This window comes from Durotheca rogersii, assembly GCF_024521655.1.
Source record: "Durotheca rogersii strain YMJ 92031201 chromosome Unknown GGS23scaffold_19, whole genome shotgun sequence".
NCBI lineage: Eukaryota > Fungi > Ascomycota > Sordariomycetes > Xylariales > Xylariaceae > Durotheca > Durotheca rogersii.
In genome coordinates, this window is record NW_026251250.1 from 168,832 (window position 1) to 182,190 (window position 13,359).

At 56.1% G+C, this 13,359-nt stretch overlaps 3 protein-coding genes across 3 annotated transcripts; 1 reads left to right on the top strand and 2 right to left on the bottom strand.

Annotated features, from left to right (window-relative positions):
* Positions 1 to 110: 110 nt before the first annotated feature.
* GGS23DRAFT_577244 (Alpha/Beta hydrolase protein) lies at positions 111 to 1,564 on the bottom strand. The gene is made up of 2 exons (XM_051516915.1): positions 677 to 1,564; positions 111 to 575 (listed from the first exon to the last, which is right to left on the bottom strand). Exons 1-2 carry the CDS (start codon positions 1,398 to 1,400, stop codon positions 307 to 309), a joined length of 993 nt encoding a protein of 330 aa, XP_051369861.1. The 5' UTR covers positions 1,401 to 1,564; the 3' UTR covers positions 111 to 306.
* A 1,999-nt stretch (positions 1,565 to 3,563) lies between these two features.
* Positions 3,564 to 7,260, bottom strand: GGS23DRAFT_598680 (Nitrilotriacetate monooxygenase component A/pristinamycin IIA synthase subunit A; the record flags this gene model as incomplete). The annotated part of the gene is made up of 5 exons (XM_051518817.1): positions 3,564 to 3,882; positions 5,559 to 6,350; positions 6,475 to 6,825; positions 6,891 to 7,092; positions 7,176 to 7,260. The coding sequence occupies 5 exons, from the start codon at positions 7,258 to 7,260 to the stop codon at positions 3,564 to 3,566; spliced, it is 1,749 nt and encodes a 582-aa protein (XP_051369862.1).
* Positions 7,261 to 8,034: 774 nt separating this feature from the next.
* Positions 8,035 to 10,627, top strand: GGS23DRAFT_606369 (sodium/proline symporter; the record flags this gene model as incomplete). The annotated part of the gene is made up of 9 exons (XM_051519898.1): positions 8,035 to 8,116; positions 8,192 to 8,255; positions 8,325 to 8,709; positions 8,817 to 9,076; positions 9,134 to 9,179; positions 9,238 to 9,384; positions 9,441 to 9,545; positions 9,628 to 10,326; positions 10,394 to 10,627. 9 exons carry the CDS (start codon positions 8,035 to 8,037, stop codon positions 10,625 to 10,627), a joined length of 2,022 nt encoding a protein of 673 aa, XP_051369863.1.
* Between the last annotated feature and the right edge of the window lie 2,732 nt (positions 10,628 to 13,359).

Below are 13,359 nucleotides of genomic sequence, written 5' to 3' on the forward strand. Positions count from 1 at the left end.
CTCCATTCTATTTTCACGCATGAACATGCGAATATCAGGCCATCGGTACCATGTTTTTGAAACGCCGTGCCTGTATAAGGAGCCATGTATAATGAACCATGATAAATACAGCTTGTGCTTGGCAGTTCTACCAAAATATCCCGTATCCAACTTCGGCAAATATTAAATACTACAAGCATCTAAGCCCACTTCTCCTCCCAAAGGGGGAAGGCGGGAGAATAAAAATATTCGAGCGTGGGATGGAATCGTTGCAGTATGCTAGGTAGCCGATCCCACCTCTTCGTCGGCATTGAATATCCTCTGCTTCTAGAACCTCTGGAAGAAAGCTACCTCGGCATCGCGCAACCTTTGACCGGCTTCCACGCTGTAAACTAGGTCGAAACCGTGCGGCACGTCCGGGTAGAAGTCGAAATGCACATCGACATCCGCTTTGGAGAGCCTGTTAGCAAACGCAGCGTCCTCATCCCTGAACAAGTCCAGGTCGCCGACGCTAATGAGGGTAGGCGGCAGTCCTCTCAAGTCCTTGGCCCTAGCTGGCGATGCGTGGTACGGAATGCTGCAGTCAGATTTCCCCTCTGTCCAGGTGCGTTAGTAGCTGACGAGTCCGATTTGCCTCTACTCGATGCCTCCCGGGAAGTAGAAGGGAATGGAGATGGGGATGGGGGGCTTAGCTCACCTCTTATCTTGGAAAGATAGCTGGTCCAGCCGGTGATGTTGTCGTCGAGGGTCCAGGTAAAGGAGGACCACCGCGGGTCGGTCTCGTTCACGTACGTCCTGTCGTCGAGCATGGGATACCGCAGGACCTGGGCGGCGATCGGCGGATTCAACCCCCTATCGCGCGCTAGCAGCGTGAGGCTGGCTGCGAGCCCGCCGCCAGCGCTGGGGCCCAGGACGACGATCCGCGCAGGGTCTATGTTCAAGCTGGCTGCGTTTTCGTGGAGCCACAGCAGCGTCGCGTAGACGTCGTCGATCGCGGCCGGGTACGGGTTCTCAGGGGCGATGCGATAGTGTGTCGCGAAAACCTGGGTCTGGGACTGCGACGCGATGGTGGCAATGAAGGGGCGCTGGACGGCGACGGAACCGGCGATCAACCCTCCCCCAAAAATGTACAAGACAGCTCGGTGAGGCTCGCCCGAGTTATCCTGCTCGACTGCTCTGGGTAGGAAGCGAGCGATCTCGACGGTAGCGCCGTCCGCCGAAGTCGTGGAATGCGTGGTCTCGATCAAGTCCTCCGGGTACGGGAACGTTTGGGAGGCAGCCTCTACGCCCGCGTTACCCTCACGCCGGATCTTGAGGGCCTTCTCCCAGATCTCGGGGCTCATTGGCGGCAGCCCCGGGTTTGCTAGATGGGGCACCGGGAACAGTAGCAGGACTGTAGAAAATAACGTAGTGTACCGCATTGTGAGGGCTCGGTTCGCTTAGCGGGGGTAGGCTCGGTAGAAGAGAGAGGGTTGTTGGCGAAGAGAGAAGGGTTCTGACGGGAGGATTCGACTTAAATAGAGAATCGGCCAGCCAGGCGGAAGTACATGTGTGGAGACGGGAAGTTATTTGGGATAAAGAAATATCGTCAACAATATCCAAATTGGAATTTTTATATTTGGTATTAATACTACTCTACTCCTTAAACCTGGCCCCGCTGTCGTCGATCTTTGAAGACACACAATGTGAGGAACGGGTGCCCCAGTTGGTCATATGAGAGGCTACCATACCTGGGAGGTCGTGCCGTCCGCTAGACCAATATTTGCGGATACTCGAGAGTATGTGTAAGTGATACGATTGTCACATATACCTACGACTGCCCGTACTGCTCAATTCGTCCTTCCGCGGACATGGGGTGGCCTCTAGACCTAATAAGATGAATTACCAGCACAGATACTGCAGTTCCGAGCTTCCCCCTCGTCCTGTCAAGACCCCGGACCTGCGGTGTTAAGGGGCGGGAGGACGAGATGGCAGCGGCGTGCTGTTCACGCTACTCGAGAATAGCAAGTCATGTATGAAATAGGCACCCGCGCGGGTAATCACCATGAGATGTTGTTATGCACGCCGTGTCTAGGTTGATGGACGGCGTATTGTGTACCAATAGACGAGGACAAGACAGCCTTGGCTAGAGAGCCAGCGGTGGTGTGTATACTGTTACGATGCTCCACACCTCCATAAAGCTGTTCGCTATGAAGGCTGTCATAAGAACAGGTTAGAAATTGGTGCCTTTAGGTAGGTAAGCTGATGTTGGAGTATTAATTAACAAGCCTTGGCGTTTGGACTGTAACGCCGTTCAAATAAGTAATTCTAGAGATAAAAGATGGATCTTGTAGTTCTATTAGAAGAGGAACTGGTAAGACAGTAATCTGAGGTATTGTAGCTCTATTGACACAATACCTCACACGCTTCTCATAATACGCCCCGAGAGAATATGTCCGCCTAAGCTCCTGTCTTTGGCAATGCAGATCTGGGTCTACAAAATTTCCACCGTGGTAGCGTTTGGGAACCACGGAGGTTGGATGTCAAATACGATATTCCGTATAATAAATGCGTACAACAAGCACAAGTTTCCGATCGTATCGCCGCCTGCCCGTCCATGCCTACTAGCCAGTGCCTGCCTAGTATTATCACGTAGTGCCTCCTATCCAATAACACCCATTCAGTGCTCACCAGGTTTGTTATACGTTGAATTTCCCGCTCTGTACGCGTAATATTAACAGCAGCCAAGAGCATCAAGGCTGTGCGTTCGTCAAACATACCTAATCGTCCGTGCCAACGAACTCGGTAGGTTTTAAGATTGGGTTGATACCGGGGTGAGCCCACGGAGCCGCATAATAGAGGTGGCGTAATGCTGGTAAAGGGTATCGGAGGGTTTCCCTGACCGCTATTATAAGTTTCCGTGCCCACCCCCGTTCGACATTCCATCTAGACTCGGATCACCCTGTAATATTCCTTCCGAGTACGCACCCTCGTCTGGCACTTAGCACTATCCCCTGATAGGTACGTTATCGTATGTAGGTACATAGGTGTTGATATCTGTATGAGTAAACGGATATGTGGATGGTGAAACAACGCAAGGGAGGCCGGTAGGTAACGGCAAGGCCTCTTCTTCCCCGGACAACCGGCATCTACTGCTAGGTACCTAAGCTCTAATTCGGCGACCGCCCATTGCCTCTAATTACCTAACTCACTCTACTCTTTGAGCACAAGGACCCATGATCGATCGACGGCAGTCGAGGAACGGCTGAAGGGAGTCGACCAAGAATCGCCTTTTCCGGAATTGGCCCCTTTTCGGCCCCCGTAATAACCGTTCCTCCCTCCCTGCGGTCGAGCGGTCGCTTGGTCTGCCTGGGCGCTCACTCTCTAATCAACAACAGCAGCCCCCTATGCATTCCCTGTTCTTGATTAGCGAGGCCTTCACATCCAGACTACAGGGACAGCCCCATTCGACAAAAGGTGTTCATTGCCAGCGCATTCTCTCAAAATCCAGCAGGTCGGAACGTTACTCCAGGGGGGGCGGTCTCCATTTCCACTCTGCCGTCAGCCGAGCAGGCATATCTGCTGACCCCACCCCAGACACGCCATCACGCGTCGGCGCTCAGCTGGAGCTCCCGCACCCGCTTCTCGGCCTCCTGCGCCAGCCCCGGGTCGTACAGCCAGCGCAGCTCGCCGCCGTCGCCGCGTGCGCCTAACGCGAGCAGCACGGCATGGAGCTTGTGGTCGTCCTTGCGCAGCGCGTCCCATCCCGCCGCGTCTAGCTCGGCGAACCGCCGCTGCGACCCGACGAAGAGCCCCGACCAGTCCAGCTTCTGCGGCACGAGCAGGAAGGCGCCCGGCTTCGCCATGACCGTCGCCGGCAGGCTGTAGCCCTCGGGGCTGCGGAGCTCGGACCTCGGCACAACGCTGTTGATGCCGTAAGTGCAGAGGATCGACCGATGGTAGGGATTGGCGCCGTGAAACTTACAGCAAGACTATCGCCAACAGTTGCCACTTCAGAAGGAGCAGCGGCGAACGACTTGATGAGGATGGTTGCACGAGATAGAAGATATAGGACCCCGACATTTAGGTAAAGTAGAATGTGGACGTAAGCGTAATAGCGGCGTGTTGTGGTGGAGGGTACGAAGATGAGAAGGATGCGATAAATGGGTCGTGGATGTGCGTCCGCCGAATGTAAGCGAAGGATAGGCAACAGAAGAGAGGGCGAGGAGAAGATGTACTCTTACTTACCGCCTCGTTTAGAGGTCGACCGCGCTGACTATTACTCCCCAACGTTGCCGAAGTGGACGGTCTCCGGTCCGAAGAGTGAAGAACGCGGCTTGTCTAAACACTCATGTCGGCAGTTTTTTATAGAAGATCTGGTTCCGAGTCCTGTTGCCAGCGTGTAGTGTCAGTTGACGTCTTACATACGTTACTCAACCCGAGTCCACGCGCATGTACGTCTACCTTGGCGAGCTGACACTCGCATCGGCCAGCAAATACCGGCACGTTCGGAAGCGCGCTGCCAAGAAGTGCTATTTGTGTCTATCTTTCCCGTATAGAAGTAGTGGGCATATTATTTGTTGAATTCGGCCTCTCACGCCTACGCCACATGGCATACCACGTGGAACAACTAGCCCAATGCACGCCGTCGGAGTTATTAATGGCCTAAATCGTGAATGGCGGACGATCTCAGCTGGGGTATCGAGGCCTGGCTTACAGAAGTCTAAGTGAGGATCGGATGAATCGTACATACGGGCGAATCGATGACAGACATCCCGTCAGTCTAGAGGCGTGGTAAGCTTACATGTGATAATATTACGGCCAGTTTCAGATCGAATCCGGCTCATCGCGTGGCGAACAACAGCATACCTACTTCTAAGATAGGAAGATGCTAAACCGAACAATGCCAATCTATCATGACTTAATAGGTCTACCAGGCAGGTTTTCGAGTCCACTTTTAGACGGGATGCTCGCAGTCTGCAGCGGTAGTCACGTTGCTCCGTGGGCAATCGTGATGGCGGTCGCGTTACCTACGACGGCGTACAGGCCTCAATATGGATTATCCCGAGGATGTCCGTACAGCGTGAAAATAACACTGTATCTACGAGAACGGAATCTAGTTGGCTTCCACTCTATGTCCTCAACCCCAGGAATAGTAGCGTCAGGACGGACGGGGAGTACAAACTGCCTACCAGTAAAGCAAGCCTGGTTGACGATACCGAATACACCCTTACGGAGGAGAAATACACCGTGGGAGTGTCTTACGTAGGAACCAAGACCAGGGCATCAGCTTCATGACAGGATCGTGGGGAACAGAGGCATTAGTATCGTAGGGAGTCTGTAAGCACTCTCAAGGCGGGGCAACAGCAAAAGTACCAAGATTCCTAATCGGGTATATTCGCAGACTGTCATTCTAACCAGCCACACCGTCGCTACAGTGCCTTTAGGGGCGCGTTCAGTCCCCGCTCTCCAGCCACGGGCCCGCCCAAACAAGACGACGGATCGACACGCGCAACGCGCACCGCGTTTCCCTCTCCCGCACCACTTGCAACGACCCTCCGCATAATCGCAACCCTCGCCCTCGCCGGGCCCTCCCTCACTTCTTCTCCTCCTTAGCCTCCGCCGGCCACTTATGGCGGGAGCCGGGGTGGTCGCTGCGCAGGCGGGGGCCGCGGCCGTCCTGGAAGTAGTTCTCGCGCGTGGTGGCGGCGGCGTAGTCGGCCCAGAAGACGCCGCGGGCGCGCAGCTCGGGCAGCAGCCAGCGGACGACGTCCTCGAAGTCGCCGGGGCAGACGGCGTAGGAGAGGTTGAAGCCGTCGATGCCGGCCTTGTCGACCCAGGCCTGCAGGGTGTCGGCCACCGTCTGCGGCGAGCCGACGGCGCGCGCGTGCGCCCCCCCCACCGCCAGCTCCTCCGCGATCCGCCGCTTCGTCCAGCGCGCCCCCGCCGTCCCCGGTACCGTCGCGCTCCACGACGCGATCAGGCTCTGGATCGCGCCCGGCCCCGCGAACGCGAAGTCCGCGTCGTCCGCCCACCCGTCCAGGTCCACCCCCGTCCACCCGCCGAATAGCGCCATCGCGCCCTCCAGGTCCGCCTGCCGCCGGTACTCGGCGTACTTGGCCTCGGCTAGCGCGTCCGTCTCGTCCACCACCACGAGCATCCCCGCGATCAGCTTGATCGTCGCCGGGTCCCGCCCGCTCTCCCGCGCGAGCCGCCGCACCTCGTCCGCCGTCCGCCGCACCGCCGCCGGCGTCATCCCCGGCAGGAACATGCACTCGGCGTGCCGCGTCGCGAACGCCATCCCCGCGCGGCTCGCCCCCGCCTGGAAGAGGAAGGGCGTCCGCTGGATCGACGGCTCTGTCGTCAGGGGCCCCGCTGACTGGAAGTAGTGTCTGCAACAGAGAGCCGTCCCGCCAGCGGCCCCCTGAGGTCAGGACGAGCAAGGTAGGCTGGAGAGAGGCGAGAGAAGGACGAGAAGAGAAGCAAAATAGGGCGTGTGTGGAGACTTTGGCTTACCCCTCGTGATTGATCTTCCGCACTCGGCCGGGAACGGTGTACTGCTTCGTCTCGGTGTCCATGACGACGGCGTCGTCGTGCCAGGAACCCTCCCACAGCTGGTAAGTGAGGTCGACGAACTCTTCGGCGATGCGGTAGCGCTCGTCGTGCTCGATCTGGGTGGGCAGGCCGAGGTTGCGCGCCGCCGGCTCGAGGTGGCTCGTGACCACGTTCCAGGCGACGCGGCCCTTGGTGAAGTGGTCGAGCGTCGCGAACCGCCGCGCCAGTAGGAACGGGTTCTCGTACGTCGTCGACGCCGTGACGCCGAACGACAGATGCTTCGTCGCCGCCGCCATCGCCGAGACTGCCAGGCTTTTTTTGTTTTTCATCCCGTCAGCGGGTCTTGCATAAGTGAGTCGTTTCCCGTCAACACTTACAAGGGGTCATTCATCGGGAACTGGGCGGCGCCGGGGAGGCTCGGGTCGATGTTGCCATTGCCCTTGTAAACGCCGTAGTGGCTGAGGACATCCGCGATGAACAGGCCGTGGAACTTCCCCTCTTCGAGGATCTTGGCCAGGTTGACCCAATACTCGATATCTTTATACTGCGAGGCATGGTTGCGCGGATGGCTCCAGAGGCCTATTTTTAAGTGTCAGCATCCAGTACCTTTCCTATTCTCTGTCCTTCGTTCTACCACAGCCTGTCGAACCAGCATGCCATACCCGGGGCAAGATGACCAGGGGTGCTCATGGAAAATGCATTTAAGATCCATTGTTTCGGCCGGGGCCCGTCGACCTCGTCGGACATGGTGGCTTTTCGCAGCACGGTGGCGCTGCTGGGTAGCAACACGGTGACGGGCGTCCAAACAGAAAACGCATCCAAGGAGCCCAACTGATCGTGCCAATGACGCCTTGACCGTCAATTTCAGGATCGGAAGTCCACGTCTTCCTGAAATCTGTGTTTTTGTCTTCCTTCTCTCATAGCGGAATTCTGCTTCCTGGCTGATAAGACGGCGGCACGGCAACCCACTCAGGCTATCGCGCTCGCTCCGAATCCGGACATGGCGAAGCCGCCGCGATTCGGATTCCGGTCACGCCATCAATTCGTCTCAAGATGCCATTTCCTCCGTGTCCAATCAGGCCGGATGTGCCGCAGGCGTGTACGATAGGTCGGGACGCCTTCGAACGCTGCCGAGGGCGATCCAACGGTTCGGCAGTCTGTTACCGGCGATAGTCTCGCTTGCAACGATCCGGTACCAGCGCGACGGCACGACGGCAGTGCATGGGCATTTAATGCCCTGGCTTATCGATGAGAGTGCCCTTGGCATAGATACGGAACGTCGATGGTGCCCCAGGTCATATCCCCCTACAAAGATGTAATGTAACCCTTGTAGCTGTAGTACAGATGTGGCGTGGTTGGTGACGCCTTCGCGCAGCGACAATGCGCGGAGATGGGGCGCGAGTGTGGTATCTGAAGGGGGGGGGCCGTAGATCGCTTCCTGCTCTCATAAATACATCAAGGAACATCGTAGCCATCTTGGAGATCTCGATCGGAGTCGCATTGGCTTAACGCCTTCTCACAATGTCTGGCCAAGTGCATCCCCCCTTGCCTCAAGGCGCCGGCTACGGCGTCGTCGTCGGGTTCGGTGTCGCTTTCGCCCTAGGTATGGTATAGCACTTACGGGGCAGTGGGAGTGAGCCTCGATACCGAGAATTCTGATCTGACCCTTGCTGTGTAGGTATGATCTGGGTTACCAAGGCCTTAAAGAAGTCGTTCAATGAAGACAACAAATCCACCGAAACGTATGTCTCCGCTCGTGTCCGATTGTACGCCTATTCAGCCGATAGCTAATACTGGCGGCATCATGCTAGATTCATGGTCGCCAATCGTACCGTCGGCACTGGTCTGACGGCATCGGCGGTGATATCCTCCTGGCTCTACAGCACCGCCCTCCTTGGAGCCTCGCTACTGACCTATAGGTACGGTCTGGCGCTTGGTGTGTGGTGGGGGGCATCGGCCAGCACAATGGTGTGCTTCTTGTCCCTCCTCGCCATCGAGGCCAAGCGCCGGGCGCCCAACGCGCACACCCTGCTGGAACTGATTAGGGTGCGGTACGGGACCTTCGCCCACCTGCTCTGGATCGTGTTCTGTCTCCTGACCAACGTCCTGAACTTCACGGGCATGCTACTGGGGGCCAGCGCTGCTGTCACATCTCTGACCGGGATGGACGTCATTGCCAGCACTTATCTCCTGCCAGTGAGTTGATACATCGCAGGAGTGGGAGGTCTTCCGGGGGGGATGAGATGTCGTTTTACTGCGATCAGCTCACAACAGGGCCGTTCGACTAACGTAGACGTGCTTAGCTCGGTGTGGGCGTTTATACATACTTTGGCGGGCTCCGAGCCACATTCCTCACCGATTTCTTGCATACTTTTATAATCATGATCATTCTGGTCTGGCTGATGATCAAGATTCTCGTAGCTAAGGAGATTGGGTCGATTGGGGCTCTATACGACGCAGTGGTCGCGGCCGACAAGATCCGCCCAGTGGCGGGCAACTTTGAGGGCTCACACCTGACCATGCGGAGTGAGCAATGCCTGTACTTCGGCATCCTTCACGTCATGTATGTCTTGTCTGTGATATTTACGGATGCGGGCACCACTGACCATAAATGTCTCAGATCGAATTTCGGCGCTGTCATCATGGATACTGGGTTCTGGCAAAAAGTAACCATCAACTCCTGTTGTACGACCACCGCCACAGAACACTGACCTGGGAATATAGGGATTCTCTGCGGATGTTGCCGCCGCTGTCCCTGGCTATGTCCTAGGGGGCGTCGCGTCTTTCTCGGTCCCGTGGACCGTGGGAACCTTCGGCGGCCTCGCCGCTGTTGCCCTCGAATCAACCCCTGCTTTTCCCACGTACCCTAGGGTGAGCCAGAAACACGATAACCTCCCACGACATCATAGCTAACACACTCTCGGTAGTTGATGACCACGGAGGAGGTCAGCTCGGGGCTAGTCTTGCCGTACGTTGTGCAGGCGGTTACTGGAGCCGGCGGTGCTGGAGCGTTACTGATCACAATATTCATGGTCAGTGGATACCCATACCCAAGCTCCCCTCGGGATGCTCAATAAATGGGTTGGAGTTCTCATCATGGCGGATGCATAATAGGCTTGCACCTCTGTCGCGTCAGCCCACATGATAGCTATCAGCTCTATCATATCGTTCGATATCTACGGGACGTACATCAACGAGAAAGCTACCGACAAGCAGCTGATTAGGTGGTCGCACATCGGCGTCGTCGTCACGTCTCTCGTAATCCCCTCGCTAGCGACGGCCTTCGATCAGGGCGGCGTTGACATGACCTGGCTGCTCTACGTGGTCGGCAACATCACGAATCCGGGATGTTTCCCAACCATATTTGCCCTCCTATGGAAGGGGCAGACCAAGGCCGCCGCAATCACGGCGCCCATCGTCGGCGTCTGCTGTGCGGTCTCCGTCTGGCTCGGCACCGCGTATGCCTACTTTGGCGAGATCTCCATCGCGTCTACCGGTAGCACGATGCCGTCCCTCTTCGGGTGTGTCACCGCCTTCTTCGTCCCCTTGCCTGTGTCGTTGCTCGTGTCGTTGGCCCGGCCGAGTTCTTTCGAATGGTCCGTGTTCAGACGGCAGATTAAGAAGGTCCGCCAGTCGGAGGGAGAAAAAGCAGAGAACCAGGAGGACCCGGAGTCGTGGTTCACCCCGGAGAGGAAGCAATACATGAAGAAGATGACCAGATGGGCCATATTCTGGACCATATTCACACTCCTGGGGCATTTCTTCCTTTGGCCATTCGCTATGTACGGTGCGAAGATGGTTTTCTCAAAAAGCGTAAGCTTCACCTCTTCCCCTCTCTGTTCATCCATGGGCGGCCCTGAGCTGACACTCATGTGTGTAGTTATTTACAGCATGGATCGTGGTCTCCCTCATTTACCTCTTCTTCACGCTTTTAGTCAGCAACATATATCCCCTATACGATGGCGGTATCCGGAAAATATGGACAGTCGTTACCGGGAGGGCGTCTCGTAAAGGCGAAACCAGTATCGAGGGGCAACTGGAAGCATCGGATGGATCCTCTGACACCCCGCCGGCAAAGCAGGCGAGTGTCGAGACGAAGGTGCTCGAGGCCTGACGGAATACCGGAGAAGGCTGAGTTGTCTTTTGACATTGCATGGTGGACATAGGCTAGATGGTATTATGAATGGTTGGGTATGAAGCCACATGGTAACGAGTTATCCAATGTTCTAGATATATCCATCATAATGGATCGCAACCCCCCCCCCCTCACAGATAGGCTCGATGGGAGAAAGGAGAATAGTAGGTAGAATATAAATCAAACACAGACTTTCTGACGTGTTCCGATATGCGATGGTCAGGGTTAAGTCGAGCCGTAGTCTTCGGCTGGGTTCTTGAAACAGATACAACGTGCGATGCACACCACAGTCGTAGGGAGGACATTCATCCCTCGATCACGGCCAGAGGTTGAGTAGTTTCTGCCAGTGCTTCCTCCGCTAGGGCTTCATCGTCTCGAGCCCCGAAAGACAGACTGGTTGCCCTTAGAGCACCCGCGTCCCGAGCTGGGCCCTCCGGACGAGGTTTGATTGCTGGTCCGCCGCGTACCTCCCGCACTGATGCCGGGAACGCCCAACATTCCGGTCGCGCCACACCAGGTACAGTGTATACGGCTACGTCAGTGTCTATGTCAGCATCGCCTCTTATTGCGAGTCTTCCTACTAGGACAGCAGTGACGTGGAGTAGACATACTCTCTCGGGTTTCCTTTGCAGTTCGGGCACAAGGAAGGCATGTCGCGGTTTGGTCCGAGACCGAATAAAGCTCGATCTTCCTCCGAAGAATAGGGGTTCTGATAGCACCCGTGCGAGCCTTGCATTTGTTGGGCCATGGCTAATAAGGGGGTTTGATCGAGAGAAGTACGTCGGTTTAGGTTGCTTTTACCGTGTGCTGGGATTCATCCTGGGATTCAGTCTCTCAGCGGCGGGAGGCCGTCGCTTATGATTTATATGGATATCAAGAGTGCCACCCCGGTGTGTCAGATAACATTACGGACTCGCCAGACCCAAGATCAAGGGAATCCTAAGTTTCTCAGGGCTCACCGCTTCGTACAAGGCCGTCTAGTCCCACTACACTGCATCTTGAAACCGGCCACAAAGGAATGCTGTGGGGAGCGTGATTGGGCAAGGGAATAGCGTCGAGGCCCTTCCCGATAGCCTTCGAAGCGTTGAGATAGTGGAAGTTTGCGGTATGCCATCCTGGGGTTGGGGCATACTCCAATCGCGTCTTGGAGCTGGGATGTAAAGGCGTGCACCGGCTAAGGCTCGTCATACTCGGAGATTATGTTTCGAGGTTTCCTGGTACCTGACACGAGATCTGCGGATAGCACGAATCGAGATACGGTATTCTCGAGACCGTAACACGTCCCGACTTTTTGCTTCGTTACGGAGCCACGCTCGTAATCCGGTGCTTGTCGGCGCCCCGAGGAACATTCCCGCTCCCGCCACCCCCTTATCCCGTCTGCCCCCCGGATATTTTTAATTATGGTCAACTCGTCGGAAGACGGCCAGCCTCCAACTTCTTGAATGCCCAGTGCAGCCCTAGATTTAGATTCGGCACCCACCCACCCCACTGCGCAGCCCATTTTCGGATAATGGATAAGGAGGATCCCGGGTCTGAGGTAGCTGTATATGCATCCTGTAGCTATCCGAGCCGTATCTTATGGTGACATGCCCCCCGGCAAACCCGCAGAAGCCACGTAGCTGACTAACACACAGTTTGTACCCCCCAAGTCCCGGGAATCATGTTGCATGTGGAGTTTCTCGCGAGCCCGCAAGGGCGGCATCTGATATGACGTTCGCGTGATCGCGAGGTTGTGAAAGGATTCCTAGGTCCAAAGGAATTGTGGGATATCGAATTTGCAAGGGGGGAGGGGGGGTGGAACGAAATCACGGCCCGCGCTCACGAATATACACTCTTCGTTCCGTCACATAGACGCGAACCGGCCAGTTGGACACGAGAATTACGCGTCGGATCCGTCAAAGCCACCAGAATAGTGACGAGGTTGATGGTATCGAGAACGGCGTAAGCGTCATCGCAAAACCGGGGTCTGTGGTGGGAGGAGATCAACCCAGTCACACATTATAATGAATCCCTGGCAGCCTCAGGAGCACCTGGATAGACGCATGCTGCCGTCGATCGCGTGTCTGTTGCCGGTTGAGTAACCTTCGGGTTCAGGAAAAGTGACCTTGGTTCAGCTCTGCAGCTCGTATGGGTACCAGTAGACTGCCCGGCTCGCTTCATCCTCGAAGCGCCGTAAAGTCGCGGCACTGGGATTTCCGCTCATGTTCCCCATGGTAGGCCATGTTACTCTCTGTACTCACCCGCTGGTGGTCCCCTTCCGCTGGAGTATTCAGTATCTGGCTCGGCTGTGTCCCTTGCACGACACGCTTATTCTCACTTCCGGCTGACGCCAGGTCTGATTGGCCCTCAGGCTTGTAATGGATATATCGGACGTCTTCGTTTATCGCAAGGCTAGGGCCGGTAACGGGCATTGCCAAGCCCTAGGTTCATCCGACGACAACGTAGGATGAATGCTCTGCGTGGTGAGCCAGCGCGGACCGGAGAAGCGCCGGCGAAGGGTATGACAGATAAACATCCACCTAGCCCTACCATAGCCCCTTTTTTCCAACCCCCCCAACGGACAGTGATACGAGCTTAAAGTACGCCTGCCTCGGATACACCCTACCCATATCAATTAGAGATTGTTGTTTCTTTACCTAGTTTCACCGGATAGCCGTATCGTGCTCGCTTAGCAGAGCCATTGCTAAGCCGGACTGCGTCGGCTAGAGTAA

What these genes read in the sequence shown, in the direction of transcription:
- GGS23DRAFT_577244 (XM_051516915.1), bottom strand. Translation starts at nt 1,400, where the DNA reads ATGCGGTACACTACGTTATTTTCTACAGTCCTGCTACTGTTCCCGGTG. An exon ending in CTATCTTTCCAAGATAAGAG is followed by an intron (nt 576 to 676) that starts GTGAGCTAAGCC and finishes GCACCTGGACAG; the next exon opens with AGGGGAAATCTGACTGCAGC.